The sequence below is a fragment of the Uloborus diversus genome, chromosome 2, assembly GCF_026930045.1.
Source record: "Uloborus diversus isolate 005 chromosome 2, Udiv.v.3.1, whole genome shotgun sequence".
In the NCBI taxonomy this organism is placed as follows: Eukaryota; Metazoa; Arthropoda; class Arachnida; order Araneae; family Uloboridae; genus Uloborus; species Uloborus diversus.
Genome location: NC_072732.1, coordinates 152991077 through 153009091, shown reverse-complemented (window position 1 = coordinate 153009091; position 18015 = coordinate 152991077). Strand labels below are relative to the sequence as shown.

At 32.9% G+C, this 18015-nt stretch overlaps 1 protein-coding gene across 1 annotated transcript in view; it reads left to right on the top strand.

Moving 5' to 3' along the window:
- LOC129216091 (phosphoenolpyruvate carboxykinase, cytosolic [GTP]-like) overlaps positions 1-18015 on the top strand; it is an 87935-nt gene that overhangs the window by 37485 nt on the left and 32435 nt on the right. The window contains exons 2-5 of the mRNA XM_054850241.1: positions 10174-10434; positions 12191-12375; positions 14404-14607; positions 16276-16463. Coding sequence (XP_054706216.1) covers positions 10174-10434; positions 12191-12375; positions 14404-14607; positions 16276-16463 — 838 coding nt within the window. The remainder of the gene's footprint in view (positions 1-10173; positions 10435-12190; positions 12376-14403; positions 14608-16275; positions 16464-18015) is intronic.

Here is an 18015-nt window from a genome sequence, read left to right as displayed (position 1 = left end):
CAGTTTTAAAAATATTGGGCCCCCTTCAGGCTCGGGCACGGGCCAACAGGTGTCCTTCCCCCCCTCCCCTTCCGTGCACGCCAATGGCTCCACGACTTCCTTTTTTTCATGTGAGTAAAACTGCGTAAACATAATTTCGTAGCAATCCGTCTCCTATTCCGAATTCTTTTTTTAACTTTTCAAATAAGTCATTTGAAAAGGAGAAAATATGGCTGCTTTAGGCAAAGTTTCTAGAAAGATGAATAAAATGATTTTTTCCGGATATTATTCACTATTGTTTAGATTGTTATTATTTTTTAGATTGTTATTTTTGAACTAGTTTAGCTTATTCAATTAAAAGATGAAGTTTCACACAAAGGCAAACCTGTTGTCAACAGCTGATTTATTTCCTATTTCTTTACAGGAAGTGGAGAAAGAGAAATTAGACATATCTTTTCATTTTCGAATTCTGAAAGGTTGTTCAACTTCTGAATTCTTTTACAGAATATGAACAAGGAAGCGTTTTCTTAAGTTCCGTCTCTCAGCAGCGTTTCATTTTTTGTTTTTTATTTATTACTGAGGTAGATGTTTTCCCAAGATAAAAGTTTTGCGTAGTAGAAATATTTGTAAAATGCCAATTCTGAAATAGAGAATTGGCAATGTGGTCGTTTCCAAAATTTAAAAAAAAAAAAAAAAATTCTAAAAGAGTATGCTTAAAAACATAGGATCTGACGATTTTTTAAATAATATGTTTAAGTTTAATATTTTTAAAAAATTACTTAAATCGGCGCGCTTTTACTGTTAATGCTTCTGTCCGATGACATCACAAATGATGAAATGCCATTCGCAGAGCAAAATATTTAATTCGCATCTTTACTCACGTGTATTGGCAACGATATGGTTGATAGCAAGCGTAGAGCGCAATTTTAATTCACTTCTTGATTATCATAACGTAAAATCGCGGTAGAAAGATGCGGCAAAGTGCATTTGTAACGTCATCAAGACCACGCCTTTATTGCAAAATCGGACATTTAAGAAAATTAATTAAAAAAAATAACTGTTGGGAAAATAAAAGTATTTTCTGGGTTCATGTTTTTTTTTTTTTTTTTGCTTATTCTATCAATTTCAGTGACAAAAAGTACCACTTTTGGAAACAACCCCATTGATTACCTTCTTTGCATTAACGAACTAAAACCCACAAAGCTAGACCAATAAATTTTCGAAATTGACTGATGAAAGGAATCGTACCAGCTGCAGGCTCGAATGCGCAACATTAGGCAGTTAACTTTGCCATACACTTTATTAGATAAGATAAGAATTCGAAGTATCCTGGTGAAGAATTCTGATAGCCGTTTATCAGAGCTCTGCTAAAGACAGAAATTGATACTTAATCATGAATGCTTGGAATTTGTCAATATGCAAAAAATTACGACTTCGTAGTTGTGAAAATATAAATTGCTTAGCTTACTCACTAATGGAAATGTTGCATTGAACCTTGGGATTTGATTAACGTTTAATATGATCACCCCAGATGCAAAAAGCGTGTACTAGGGCTTGGATATGCAAAACATAGTTCGGAATATAACAAAAATTCAATTTAATTCTGAGGCGGCAAACTACGTGATTTAAGTCTTTTAAAAATATTAATATATGTTTCAGTGCCATAAGTTGCACTACTTCAATGTTAAAGAAGATAATTTAAAGTGTGTACCAGTGCTTGGATATGCAAACCCAGTTTGGAATCGAACTAAAAACTCACTTTAATTTTAATTACTTTATAATTTTTTTCATTTTATTAATACATTATTATTTTATATTATTATCGAATGGGAGGTGGGCGGCACTTGTTAATATCGCCTAGGGCGGTAGAACTACTAGAGCCGACCCTGTGTGTAACTGCCCGTGGGGGGAGGGGGGGATTCATTGCAGATTGCTCCATTGAAATTTTCAGGAGAGGTTGATTTTATTTTGAGGGGCTCTCATTCTTAGGGGATGGTTCGTAGCAGTTGAGGGGGGTGCTCTATTTCACTTTGGGGGGGGGGGGCACCCCAAGTGTATATGTGTGTGTGTGTCTTTGACATCATAGCCGAAGGTGCCTCGATGACAGGTTACTGTGATCCCAAAATGTTCTTTTGCTCGTCAAATTTTATCTGACGATTCGCCAGGCATTTTATGCTCGTACATGAGTTCACGAAATCCATTTTTTTTTCTTTTGAAATTTTTCGTAATGACAAGGAAAGTTTATTAATGATCAATGAACTAAAATATTTCAAAAGGGGAAGGAAGAGACGATTGTTTTGTGATAAACATCTATTTGACTCGTATAAATGTTTTTGTTTTTACGTCAGCAAACTCGCTGGAACGTTCTGTTTGAACACAATTCTTCCCAGCTGTTTGAAGGTGTCGTAAATTACTTACCTTGGATAACGATGTCTGCGTAAACAGATACGGAACAACCTAAGAGTAGTTTTTCGGCATGAAACGTTGACGAAAATTGCGTCAGAAAGGTTGAATTTCGGTTTTATTGCAAAAGGGATTTGTTTATGCCAGGTGGTAGTTTTGCTGAAGGCTTGAATATTAAGCAGTATCAGACCTGTCGATTAAGCTTTTTTTGATGTCTCCCCCGACTCTTTGGATGGCGGAAGAGTGTTGTTACGAAATATCGCTGCGGCTCATTTTTATGCAAAATAGACTTCGGTGTGCCCCCCCCCCCCCCAGATGTGTACTTTTTCAGCGCGTGCGCCCATGTAAGAACAAAAAAATAGTTGGTCATTTAGGTTAGGATCGTTCCTTGAATGCTAAGTTTTAAATTATTAACAGGAAGCTTGAATGATGCTGTTTTGTGAAACTGAAGCTTTGGCTGAAAGTTGTTTATCGTAATACTGTAGTTGATAGTATAGGCTTCCATTTCTTTTTTAAAATTTTCAACTTGGAATTAATTGAAGAGTTTTTTTTTTTTTTTTTTTTTGTTAAAACTGTAACACAATGCATGACTTAAGTTTTTTTACTAAATTTGTAAGTAACGTTTTAGTGTTAGCATAGCAGGTGACCTGCCGCTCTAGTTGTCTGTTTATTCAGTAGGTGGCACCACTTAAATCAATTGTTCTTTTTTCTTTATATAAGTAGTAGCATCTATAAAGTATTTACATAACTAAAGCTGTCGGTTGCCTTCGACAGTAGTACCCTACTTTGTTGATTAATTGCTTTTTCACTGGTGCATGATAAAACATCACACCCTGGACAAGGTTATTTTAACTACATATTTTTCTAATTTTTATCCAATCTTTAGTACTATGTCATGAAATCAAGGCTGGCCAAAAGATCGATCATGGAATAAGTTTTAGTTGATCTGCAAGGAAATGTTCTTTCTTTTCCTGATATTTGAAACATAATTATTGTTGCAGTTTGCAGGGGTGCAGGAAATAACAATTGTTATTGAGAAAAAGATATTCCTTTTCTGAGATTTAAATGTGCACATAGTGTCATCATGTTGAAGATGGATTTGCATTGCCTTTATGTATAAAAGTTCATTGGGGCTGCAAAATTTTCTCACTTTTGAAGGAATTATCGTTGTATTAGATATTCTTGCAACGAAGTTATACTGACTGTCTTTAGTCCTGAAAATTTTTTGAAAGTTCATTGATGCACATCATTCACTTATAAAGTCAATCTTAATGAGAGACAAGTTATCCACTGCACCCACCCCTGGTATCAAGTAATGCAAGAAAAATAGCTTAAGTTCCAAATAATTTGTGTAGTTGGTGAGGTCTTTAATTTCTAACTTATTTATTATTATACTATGGGATTTAAGTCTAGGTGTCTGGTGCTTTAAAAAAGTCGTGGGGGGGGGGGGGAGGCTGATTAGGTGGACAGTGCCTCTTTAACTACCTTTTATGATTGAAGTTTAGCACTATTATTGATTAAATGACCTCTCAACAATTTGAGCCGCAACCTCAAAAATCGAAATGGATGGCCACATCAGACTCTTTTCTTCCAATTTAAAGCTCCATTTTACTTTTTATGAACTAACTAGTGCCCGCATGGCTTTGCCCGTAGCAGAAAATTAAAAGGTCTTTTGGTTCGCCTGTATATTTACAAGTAACGTATGGTGAATTTCTCTCCAATTGGCTTGCTCATGTTACGGTTCCACATTATGATAACTTGGTAATTTACTCGTTCATCTTATGATAATTTTGCACTGGAAAATGTTCTTAAAGTCGGAATAGAAAAGAACAAAATCGCTTTGAGGTGCACACCCTCATGCTATAAACTAATTCTGCGCCAAATTTCATGAAAATCGACCGAATGGTCTAGGTGCTATGCTCTTCACAGACATCCAGACATATATCCACAGAGACTTTCAGTTTTATTATTAGTGAAGATGACTTCAGAAATATATGAGGCCCACACTGACTTATATTAAGTCAATTCTTCTTCTTTTAAACACATGAAATAATTGGTTTTATCAGTTTTTGATCGATGGTTAATTTTGAATGTAGAAAAGTGAAGGGGGCAAAGCCTCTTTACTTTTAAAAGTGAGGGGACAGTCCCCCCCTCTCCATACGAGCCGCCTATGGATTTAAGACATTAATCTATGTTAAGGTACTGTACTGTTCCTTTTATATTTCCTGTGTATATGTATGTGTTCCTTCTTGTCTTTATTCATTGTCTCTTTCATCCTATCCTTTTTCCTAAAAATTCTGTGTATAGTGGGCTTACTGAAGTTCAACTAACAATATGTTGACTGGTTTGAATGAGACATCAACTTGTGATTCTCTACCCTCCATTGAGTAAGAATTTTTCGATACACTTTTTCAAACCCCAAGCCCTTTTTTCAAAGAATGAGTAGGTAGTCTTTGAATGGTCTTGATAGTTTTATGTTCTATTTGCATAGATTTTTGGATTTTTACATTTAAAAATATGCATGACTCTTTTTTTTTTTATATATTTTAAAACGAACTCTGTGAGCCCACTGTTAAGTTTATTCTTCATATCTTTTGCATGTTGTTGTACCATTTATGAGAAATGAATTTTAAATATTTAATTTTTTGCTTTTGCTTTTATCAATTTCCTTTGTTGCAAATTATGTGCAAATATTTTGCTTGCCATTTTCATCGTAGTATAACTCCTGAATTGGCATATTAGATCTTTGATTGCAGCTCTATATTCTGCTGTAGTGGTAATTAGATTTTCGTATCATGTTATTTAATATATGATTGTACTTTTTTGTATATATATATATATATATATATATATATATATATATATATATATATATATATATATATATATATATATATATATATATATATATATATATATATATATATATTGTTAATTCTTCATTTTGATTGCTAAAAATGGATGAAAATGCATTGTATGTTTTGAAATGTAATTGTTTGAAAATTTTTATTCTATAAATATTTGTTCAGTACTGCTAATTAATGCTTATTGAGCACAGCTTGCTAAAATTCTGGCAATTTCCTTTAATAAATATTATATTGTTTGTTTTTTTCGCATTGGGGTTCTTCATTATTTTTTTTTCTTTTCATTAAACATAAGAGTGTAACTACTTGACATTTTTTACGCATTTTTTGTACTTGAGAATGAAGGAAGCTGGAAGTAAGTATCATATAAAAATATTTATCTTGTACATGGTTTTTGTTTAATTTTTAAGTCATCAATATTTTTTCAGACTGTGTCATGTCACAGAGTTTGTGTTTCTAACAACATAAAGCATCAATCAATGTTTTGCTAGTTCAGTTTTTATTTATTTGTTTAAAGTGTATCACATGGTTATGATTGTCTAAATTTACATAGTAAGAGTTAATCACAGAAAACTTTTGAGAAAATAAGGAACAAAGAAATAATTTCTAGAAAACATTTTATTATGCTTTTGATAAAGAAATTAAAGATCACTTTCAGAAAGAAAGTTGCCATGTTTCTGTCATTCATTTTTAATTTAAATTTTTATATGAATTCTCATCAAAATTACTGGAAAAAGCTCTTGCGTTTTATCAGATATGTTCATTGTATTTAGAATGTATTTATGTCACTGAGTTCCAGTTCTCAGAATCATTTTATGCACTTTTTTTCCTGTCTGTCAATGAATTGCTATTCATGCCAATTGTAAATTAAATACTTCTCCAATTTCGCAGCTCAAAGATATGTCACGCATCTTCTGAGCTAGGGACAATTTACATATTAGACAGGTTTCATACAGGTCATGGAAATCCTGGAAAGTCATGGAAAAAAATAATAAGCAAATTTCACACCTGGAAAAGTCATGGAAAATTGAAAATTTCATTCAAAGTCATGGAATTTTATTTAAGGTCATGTCATGAAAAAATGTCCTGGGCGAAGAGAAAGTAACAGTAGCTAAAAGAGCATGAGAAATCTTGAGTGTTTTAACAGTATTACACATAAAGGCTATTAAAACTGGAAAATTGAACAATCCCAAAAACAAATCTGAATTTTTCATCTCATTGCATCCACTTCTGTAGCAACCACTCGTCTTTTTTGCAATGTGATTTTAGTGCTTGGACATCACTCATTTTGAATTTTCCATTATTTTCAACACTTTTTACATTTCACATTCTGTAGTAGCCAACTTGCGCGTTCTTGATTTCGGCCATTCAAAAAACGCAATTCAATTCAGTGCCGGATTAAGCCAGCGCGGGGGCCGTAGCAAATGTTTTCAAGGGGCCCTCGTTTTTACATGAGTACATATAGTAAACATGAGAACAATAGTGTACTTCTTTATGGAGACGGGAGGTGCACATATAACATGCATGAATACATAAATATGGATATACGTAATTTCAAAGCTTTACGAGGGTTATGACCCTCGTTACTATATTGCTCCTCGTTTTCCCGTTACTACACGTTTTCAACTTTTAGTTCCAAAATCGTAATTTTTGAACGATTTGAAGGGAGGGGGTCTGGGGTTTACCCCCGGAAAATTTTCGGTATTTCAATTCTAAAAACTCATTTCTAACGACCCCTTATGACATTAGGAAGAGAGAAGGTTCGGAGGCCCTTATTCGGAGATTTTTTGAAACTGAAGTCAAAAATTCCATCTTAGGTAAAATTAAAGAGAAAATTTTGGGTGCACAGCGACTCTCTCCAGGCTTTTTTTTACAAATTGAAGTCTTAAATAGAACTGTATTATCTTTAATGTTGTTGTGGAGAGAGGGGTGTTCAAGGAGGCCTCATTGGAAAATTTTCGAATTTATTATTTATTATTAATCTAAAAACACAATTTTGAGCAGAGCACAGGGGCGGATACAAGGGAGGGGCGACGGGGGGATCGCCCCTCCCTTGAGGGACACTTCACCAGTAACTTTTCGAAAATGAAGTTCAAAAAACGCAAATTTAGCGGAGTTTCATTGAGGTTGGGAGAAGGGGTGGGGGGTTGGTTTATGACCCTATCTCGGAACTGTTTTGGAATGAAAATCAAAAACCTTTGTGATCAATATTTTAAAATCAGTACACATAATAAAAATCAATCGCCCCTCCCTTGAAAAAATTCTGGGTCCGCCCTTGGCAGAGCATTTTCGAAATTGTAGACTCTAAAAGGATAATTTTATACGATCTTCGGTGATTTTAGGGTAGGGGTGGGTCGAGTTGACGAAAGCCATCCCCTGAAGATTTTTCGAAGTAGAAGTGTTGAAAACGTGATTGTAGGTCATCGCTAGTTACTTTTAGTATGGATTGGGATTCAGGGCACTTTCCAAGACAACCCGGAAAATTTTTGAAGTTGAAGTCTTAAAAGTACATTTTAGAAGATCGTTAACAATGCTGGAGGGGGGGAGGTACACCCGCATACAAATCTTTTTTTTAATTACATCCAAAATACGCACTTTTGTAGGCTACCTTTAGATGACATTATAGGAAGGAATCGGGCTTGGGATTTCCCACATGGACATTTTTCGAAACTGAAGTTCCAAAAAGCAGTTTTAGCGAGTTTTCAATTATGTTAAACAATTTAACCATGAATTTTTCTGAAATTTCAAGTTTGAATTAAAAAGTTTTCGGCTACCTTTGGTGATGCAAAAGAAAAAGGTTTCTGCTCATTGTTGCTTACAGTGTCGGGCGTGGTAATTTTTGAGGGTGACAAATTGACATGAAGTTAAGAAACCAAATAGAGCTTAGAATGAACCAGCTCGATTTCAAAAAAATTATATCCAACTACTTCTCCAGTTTCTCAACATTCGAGGGAAAGGCTCCGAGCCACCACTCTTTACCTATAGTACTCAAGATAGCCTGCGTCGTGACGATTTCAGTTTCTAACATTTTGCGAAGCAAATTCGTATCCCCCCCCCCCCCCCCCCCCCCGTATAACGTCTCCAGTGATAATCTAAAATCGCGATTTGAAACTTTGACAGAAATTTTTGTGGGGGAGTTCAGCCCCTCATCCCTTTCTCTAAATTTCTCACATTGTTTGAAATTTTGTTTTCGGCTAGGCTTTAGGTCGATGTCTCAAACCTTTTCTTCCCAAAGATAGCTTTAAATTGGTTACAGTTTTAACATAATTTCAGGAAAGAGTCCCATCTTCTTTCCTCTATTGTTATCAAACATCCAAAATTTGCCTTTTTTTAGGCTTGAATAGCTGAAAGTTTTAGGGATCCCTAACTCCCTTAAATTACCTAACTTAATTGACTTAGATTTTTTTTTGCAAAATTTAAGAGAAAACCCTATTACCCGTTCTCCTAACATTACCAAATATTGCCTAAAATTGTAGTTTTTAGGACAGCTTTGAAAGTTTTCCGACCCAACTGAGCTTTTTCTCCTAACACTAAGAAAGATTAACTAAAATTGCGGTTTTAAGACTTCAACTAAGAGAAATTTCTGGAAGGCATCAAGCGATCCCCCTCCTCCCCTTCGTGCTTCCTCTGACGTGACTAAAGATATTGTTACTTCAAAACCTCTGATGCCTTGATGGGCAAACGGACACACATGTGACAAGTGAAGTTATAAGGTAGTGAGGGTTCTCAATCTTTGTTAGTTTGAAGCTCCAACCGTCTCTAAATGATGCAAGAAGCCAGCCCTCCCCTCTCCCCCCCGTTCCTCCCTGCACCTATGATAAAATTTTTGAAGTGAAAACTTCTTTAGGCGTTGAGCATTCTTAATTTACCTGAACATTTAAAAAAGCTAGATCTAAATAGAAAAATTTAAACGGGTAAAATTACGGGAAAGTAGTTTTTTTCTGGAATTTCTTTCTCATGGCAGGGGGCCACTTGAAGAGCGGGGCCCGTAGCATTTGCTACTTCTGCTCTATGCCTAATCCGGCCCTGATTCAATTGCATCCGAGTTTGTTTCCATTACTCGTAAAAACCTTATTATTAAATTTATCAGAGTTTGTTAATGTGTTGAAGGTTTTAGAAAGTGAAGATCTTTAGTCAGGCGATAGAATACATAAATAGGGGAATTCTAAAACTTGAAAACAGTAGTACTCAACATACGGTCCGCAAAACTAATTCCTGTGACCCACTGCCATTTTCAGTGTCAAGAATCATTATGCTCTAGATTAAACTCTAGCTCTAGACTATGCAAACACTATGTTCCAGAATTTCTAAACCAATTAATTTATATGCGTTTGAAAATGTGCAAATAAGTAAACATGTACATTTGAATCAAAAGATTTATTCACTACTGAATGTTTTTCTTTTTTTAATATCTGGCGTAGAAGCATGAATTTAATAAAGAATGTAGTTTTATTTTAAAGAGTCAAATTTGAATGGTTTAAATGCAATATACCACACAGCCCAGTTATTACATCCAGAAATATTGCGTGTATGCTGGTATATTGCATGTGGTTCTGTCTTAGCCCCGGCTTAGGGGCGGTAACTTGCTGCTAATAATAGTTTAGTTTTTAGGATACTGATATTTTTCAATCACAAGTAAGTGCTTCGATGAGGTAGTGGCATTCACATAGAAGTTTTACTGATACACATTTCCAAAAAAATGGCTAAGTTTTATATTAAATAGTACCATTCTCTTCAAAAACAAGGTCATGAAAACTTTTATGAAGTCATGAAAAAGTCATGGAATTTTTTCATCCAAATAGAGTATGAACCCTGTTAGAGAACTGTATCAATAGGCTTAGTTATCTTTATACAATAAAGTTTTGTATTTATGATTTAAAAAATTACGTTTATAATATTGTAGTATAATATTTGTTTTTCTTTCCAGCTATGGCAATCTTTTTGTGAAAAATGTGCAATGTCTGCATCATTCACAGCTAATCTCAAGTGGGGTAAGGAATTTAAGTGTTGTTCATGGAGACCTCAGCCGGCTGAATGAAAGAGTAAGAAACTATGTCGAGGACAAGGCGAAGCTCTGTCAGCCAGACAATCTACATATCTGTGATGGAAGTGAATCTGAAAATGATTACCTCTTAAATTTAATGCTAAAGCAAGGAATGATAACGCCACTTAAAAAATATGAAAATTGGTAACTAAGTTTGCTTAGACGATACATACATACTTATGAGGTTTATAATCACTTTCATTTTTAGGTCATATTGTGCCAAAAATTACCACATTTTTGATAGATAATTTTGTTCTCAAATCAATGATTTAAACTCAAATCTGCAGTCAAAAAGATTTCAAGCAGAGCCGTATTTAAGAAGTGAGTTTTTAAGGTTCAAACTCCCTCCAAACTTCTTCAAAACTAGTCCAAAAAATGGTTTTCATTGCTGAAAAAAAAAAAAAAAAAACATTGTTATTTTATATTTGATTTATTTTTCCAATTTTATTTGAAAAAAGAAATTATTATTCGAGAATTGTGCAAAAGAAGTGCTTTATCTAGTCTTTATTTTTATTGTAGTTATTGCATGCAAATATCATTTCTTACCAAACAATGCAGCATTTCCCTTCAAATTTTAAATACCTGACACTAACAAGAATATCAAAATTATTTGAACTTGAAAGTCCCTAATTCTACATCTAATGTATTTTATAAGTGTCAAAAATATGAATTAAATGAATGTTACCTCGAATGGCAAGTAAATAATTACACGCATCTATACTTCAGAAGTGTTAAAAATGCGTCAAATATTTAACAAGAGTGAAGTTATAAAGTTTACTTTTAGATTTTTTCCCTTCATTTTTTTAGGTCATCGCATCTTTTACATTTGCTTCTGTTAATATCCTTAAAGCAGCACCCTGTCATTTAAAAAACGTATTTTAACAAAAATCAATAAAATATACAAATTAAATCAAATTTTATTGATCATATAGCTTTCATGAGAAATGCGTTTTGTAAAACCCTTCCGAAAATAAACAAATGTTTGGTAATTGCCCTGGTTTCAAGTATTTTCATTAACCCTTCAAGCGGCCGTGACGTAAAATTCCTTCACCCAGCGATGTATCGAAGAGCGGCCGTGTCGAAAAATTTCGCCATGAATATTCTTCCATAGAATTTTACGCCGCAGCCGTTCTCGGAGCAGAATATTCAAGGCCAAATTTTTCGACACGGCCGCTCTTCAATACATCGCTGGGTGAAGGAATTTTACGTCACGGCCGCTTGAAGGGTTAACAAAACACTAAGGTACATAGCACCGGATTTGAGCTAATTACTTATTGTAGAATGGCAACAATTAAATGTAAACAAACCAGCGTTGAAAAATTCATAACGTTTGATTTGATTGATCAGTAGTGTGGGATTTTCCAATCTTAATTTAACTTTTCAGTGGAGCTTCATTTAACTGTTTAAATCGTATTTAGAAATTCTTGGGATGGGACTTTCTGTGCGACTGAAATATTTTTAATCAAAGGAAAGAAAATTTAAAATAAATCCTCATGACAGAAATAGAGATGTAACAAAAAAAAAAAAAAAGACTAACAGAATACAAAAAAAAAAAAAAAAAAGATGGCTATCACCAAATGTAATAAAGTAATTACATATACTTGCTGTAATATGTTTTTCTCAATTCCTAATGCTGAAAAATTTAATTTCAATCTTCTGTTAGTTGTTTGGTGTCTACTCCATTTGCTGACTTTACAAACATGATTAAATAAATTTATTTCATGAATTAGCTGTTGTATTTTTATGTAATTTTTTGGAATCTTTTTATTTTTAAGATTACTAAAATTCTGGCAGAAAGTTATAATTTTGTTCACTATTAGTTTTATTCACTCTGATGTTTTTAATAAATTATATGCTTTTCTAAACTTTGAAATTGTTCCTACTTTTTTGAAATCTTTAGTTGGTTGGCCCGCACAGATCCTGCAGATGTAGCTCGAGTTGAGAGTTTGACATTTATGTCAACTCCCAATAAAAGCGACACTGTCCCAACAACTAAAGATGGAATTAAAGGAACCCTGGGTAACTGGCTTTCTCCAGATGATATGGAAATTGCTTTTCGGGAACGATTTCCAGGGTGTATGAAAGGTACTTAAAACTTTTTTTCTTCCTTTTTTAAATCACAAATGATGGAACATATTGTCACTAAAAAGACAAATGGGTGTATCTCAGAAAAAAAAAATGAAAGATTGAGTTATGACCACCACAGAAAAGTCCAAAGTCGATTTTATAATATGACCAATGGGCATATCTCTACAATAAATAAGAAAAAAAGTTACAGTCCCTCACACTGGTGGTGGTTCTCAAGCGATACAGTAAACTGGAAATCTTTAAATCTGTTTTCTGCAAAATGCTTAAAGGTGAGGTACGCCCATTCGTCTTTTCAGTGTCAATATGCAACATATAGTGGAAAAATTTCTTATTACTAAAAGTGTTTGCTGTTCAGATATCAAAATATTTTTCTAAAAATGTTAAACAGGATTAAACAAATAATACAATAAAACCTCATTAAGTTGTCACTCAAGGGACCAAAAATTTTTGACCACTTATGCGGAGTGACTACTTATGTGGAGTGGGAAATTAAGGAAGAAAAAAACACCTTAGAAATACTTTCATAAATAGCTGTAGAATTCAGCATGAAACACAATAGCTCTAAAAATTAGTGGACACTTAAAAAAGGGAGAGAAAACACTCATTACAGTTACCATGTTTTATTTTCTCTTACTTTATACATTACATAATATTAATAACAGCTTATTTTAATCTACTTACGGTACTTTAAAACAATCCATCAAAGTTGACTGATAAAGTTGTTGCTTACTGAAAATAACTCTCTCTTCTAACATACTTGAAGCTTAAAATTTTGCTCCTGTTGTACCTTGAACAGATGTTAAATACTGACAAACTTTCTCGAGGTATTAGATTTTGTCTGTCTTGCTGGGTGGAGTTAGATTCATATTCTCGACATTTGCTGTATGCTTTGAATAACCAGAAGCGTGGAGCAAGAGTTCAAGGGAAAATGACTATCACAAAGCATTTCAAAAATCTGATGCTAATTTCTAAGATCCGAGGAGAACAGAGAATTTTTGAAAGCAATTTTTGAGTGACTAGTTAACCGGAGTAAAATTAAATTTGGTGATCAGTAAAGGAGTCTCATTTTACATTTCTCTGAATTAGACCCTGTCGGGACCAGAGGAAAACGACAACTGAAACGGAGTGACCACATATCTGGTTGACTACTTATTGAGTTTTTACTGAACATGGTTTTGCTATATTTGATTAATTCATAATGAGTTTTGTTTGTCACAATTAATTGTTATTAAGCAACCAAAAGTGCTTATTGATTTCATGTTGTCTTTTATTGTTTGCAGATAAATTTGATTCATAATTAGTAGATAGTGAATCGCATGATTCATTGTTTTATGTAGCGAGTGGACCTCGGTTAGGTTGATGTCATGTCACTTTCCTTACCCAAAGATGATTTATTATATGTGATTCTTCTTTAATTCATATCCAACTTCAAAATTTTTATACCAAATACATTTAAATTATTTATGTAGAATATTTTTTTCATTTTGCCTGTTTCAATGTAGTTTTTTTTCTATAAATGCATTATATTTAAAACTAATTTAATTCTACAGTTGCATTACTGGTCCATAGATAATTTATTTTTTGGTGATTGCTTCATGTATTATGGTGTACTTTAAAAAAAAGTATTACAATTTATGAGTTTTTTTTTTTTTTTTAATTTATGCATGATATTTAGTAAGAATAAAAATAAAGTGTGAAAACATAGACTGAAGTGTATGCAAAATTTAAACCTTTAGAAATGCAGAGGTTTATAACTATAGAGCTTTAATATCAATATTTTTAAAAAAAATCTCAAAACCAGGCTGAAATTCTTGATTGCCAGAACTTCAATTTTTCAAAAAGTCAATTTTTGAGCACATTATTTGTTTCAAAAAAAAAAAAAATAAATAAATAAATAAAATAAAATAAAAAAACATAAACTAAGGCTTAACATATTGATAATGCATATGTAAGTGTTGTACATCTTTCATGTCTCACAATCACAATTTTATGTTCCCTAAAGTAAAAATTTTTTCTTTTTCATAGGTAGAACTATGTATGTAATTCCATTTAGCATGGGGCCCATTGGTTCCCCTCTTTCAAAAATTGGCATTCAGCTAACAGATTCACCCTATGTAGTTGCCTGCATGAGGATAATGACAAGGGTCGGTTCCACTGTTTTGAAAGTTTTGGGAAATGAAGAGTTTGTAAAGTGTTTGCATACTGTTGGACAGCCACTGCCTACAAAAAGTAAGTTTGCAGCTTTGTATTGACCTTTTCCCTCCCTCTCCTTCAAATATTTTTGCTTAATACAGTTTATGATTATTTATTTTGATTCCAAAACTAATTAAAATTGAAAGGTCTGAAATTTGTTCCTTATTCAACTCCCAAGTAGGATTTATCTCAAGTATTAAAACCCCTCAAACCTCACCATTTTAAGCCATTTGCTAAGCTTGGTATGATAAATAATATGCATGTAACTTAGGATTTAAGCAGGATTAAAAAGTTTTTAGAAGAAAAGCTAAAATTGAGATTAAAAAAAAAAAAAATAATAATAAATAAAGCTTCAGCGGAATGCTAAAATGTCCAAAGTTAATGAATATTTTCACACATCTTCCTAAATGCCCCAAGGTCTTTCATCTCCAGCTGAAAACTAAATTAAAAATTTTAAATAAATTTGAAATTAAAAATATAATTTTACTCTGCACTGAGGATAAAGGTTAGATTTTTAAAACAGTACAAGTCCCCTTCTCTCAGCAATGCATTTCTTAGAAGAACAGAATGTCCATTAAGAGTAAATTTGGTTGAACTTAATAGTAATTCAAATATCTCAATACTTAACTAACATTTCTTTAAAGAATAACTTGAATATTGCGAGCTCTTTCAAGTAGAGCATTGTTTCTCTCCTTTTTTACAAAAAATATTTGAGCAAACAAGAGAAAATATCTTGTTTTATTCCCATAACAGAAAGCCTGGTTTACCTAAGGCTGTTGTGACCCCTCTTCCTCAAAAGATAATTTCTGCCTATGCCAGAGCTGTATTAAAATTATTTTTATAAACATTTATATCAACTTTTAAAATGTTTTGCTTCATTTATTATTATTTGAAACACAGTAGTTAGGTACACATAGCTTGGCAGTGTGTACCTGAATATACCAGTTATCAAGTTTTTATGTTTCTGTGAAAAGCATTCTATGTTATGTTTGCGTGTCACATTTTTTGTGTTTTCTTGTACAGATGTTTTCAGACTTTTTGCTAAAGATGCCTTATTGATTCCAAACTAAAAAATTGCCTGTCAAGATGTGACAGGTGCAAATTGCTTCTATATTTGAGCGAAGCAATTGTGTGTTTGGTGATATTTTGATAGTTGAAATTTTAACCCTAATTACAGTGGATTAACCCTAAAAAACTCCAGTAAAAAGTGTTCATTGCTGACCCAGTTTTCGTTTCTTCATTCCCCTGAAATGACAAGTTTTACCAGCAAAACAGTTAAGTGACCGGATCCAGTTCAGCCTTGTCACAATAGTTTTTCCCTGCTTGTTAAACATTACCAAAACATATGATCAAATTGTCGTGCCCTGGCACACATTTCATTGTTGACAATGTCAGGAGCATTACTCGACCATTGTCTATTATATATATCGTCGCCTCAGAACAACAGTAAGATATCGTAGTGTTATTTCTGGGATTAGATATCTTACTGTTGCTCTGAGGCGAAGATATGAGGATTTAATAATTGATGTTCCAATATACTGTGACATCAAATTGAGAGCAAAAAAGGGGATGTAATATTTATGTGTTTTCTTTATGAGTCTTTATTTTACATTCTTGTTTGACATCATTGAAAGCATTAATATCATTAACCTAGTAAGAGTAAAAAATTTGCTTCTTAAATTAATAATAATAATATTTTTTCAGCACAACCTATAAACAATTGGCCTTGCAACCCTCAAAAAACCATCATAGCTCACATTCCTGAAAACAATGAGATCTGCTCCTTTGGAAGTGGTTACGGAGGAAATTCCCTTCTCGGGAAAAAATGTTTTGCTCTTAGAATTGGCTCAATTTTAGCAAAGCGTGAAGGGTGGTTAGCCGAGCATATGCTGGTAAGAATTTTGTGATATTTATGTGACACTTTAACAATGACTAGTACTTAGTCATTAGGATTATAATCCGTTTTTAAACAAAACAAAACAATACTTTATTGACCAAACTCTGGAATAGTTCAAGAACTCAATTCAATATAGTTACTTCACTCAGAACTAGAATTGAATATAGTTATCTCTCATAAAATCGGCACATCTTTCCCTGTCTGGTACCTCTTACCCAAACTTATCACAAGCTTCTGGTAAAAGTCATGCTAGTAAAACACTACACTCAAATCTGTTTTTTCGCAGTCGATAGTTTCTGCAGCACAAATAATTTTTTTAAATGGGGGGAGGGGGGATAGGGACCGCATAAAAAAGTCTCACATAAAAAATAACTCAAACATACAATAAACTAGAAATTTCTTCTGTAACCTGAATTTTGCAGCTACTTTGACTCTCTCCAAACCTTTTATAGTCTGATTTTCAAATACACATGCAATCATTTTTTAAATTTTTGTTTAAACATTTTCTTATTTTACATGTACAAAAATATTCAAAAAGACCATTATGACAACACACAAACTTTCTTGTGGTAAACTGGTTCAAAATCACTTTTGTTGCTTGAAAATATTACCTCACAGTTATTTTATAGATAACTTTTTCAATTACTGTCGGCCCCGCTTAATCGGGTAACAGATAAACCTCACTTATACGAATAAAACCTCCCGGAACTAAATATTTCCTCATAGACGCAATGCTCAAGGTCCCTGCTTAATCGAATAATTTCCCTGAATAATTGAATAATATTAGCTTTTGCTAATATTTTTGCAAGAACAAATTTAAGAACAAAAATTGACAAAAATATGTAAATTAATATCTTTCGCGGACAACGGGGGAGAAAAACATCATTCATATTCCATCAAAATAATTCCACTAGTCTATTAATTTTTTTTTTCTTTGCCATTACAAAAAAAAAAAAAAAAATTGATAGCGCAGTTGATAATGAAATTAAATAACACAAAGAAATATACACATTTTAGACAATAGTAAATTGATAAATATTAAATGTAAATCATTGTAGAAGAGGAGGGGCAAAAAGGAAACAGAAAAGTGTTCCTAAAATAACTTTGAACAAGGTTATTTTTCAAAAAATAATGTGCTCAAAAAGAGGGCCAAGATAAAGATTTCATAACTTTAGTTGTGTGTTACTTTTTATAATTTTCATACGTGCTTGTAATTGTTATTTACATGTAAACTGATTATTAAACTATTTTGTTGTTTATTCAAGTTATTTCAAACTTTTTAGCAATAATATTAAAAACTTCCTTTATATAGCTATTGGTTTACTGTTATTACGTTTTAAGCCAAATGTTGCCAATTTAGAAAGGCAAGAAATATTTCCCCACTTAATCAAATACCCCGCTCAATCGAATGATATTTCTTAGAACTGAAAATATTCAATTAAACGAGGTGATAGTACATCTCAATTTGATTGTAATTTTTGTATACTGTACAAAAAAAGTTCCACAAAATGTGGGGGGGGGGGAATAGTACAAAAGAGACAGCACAA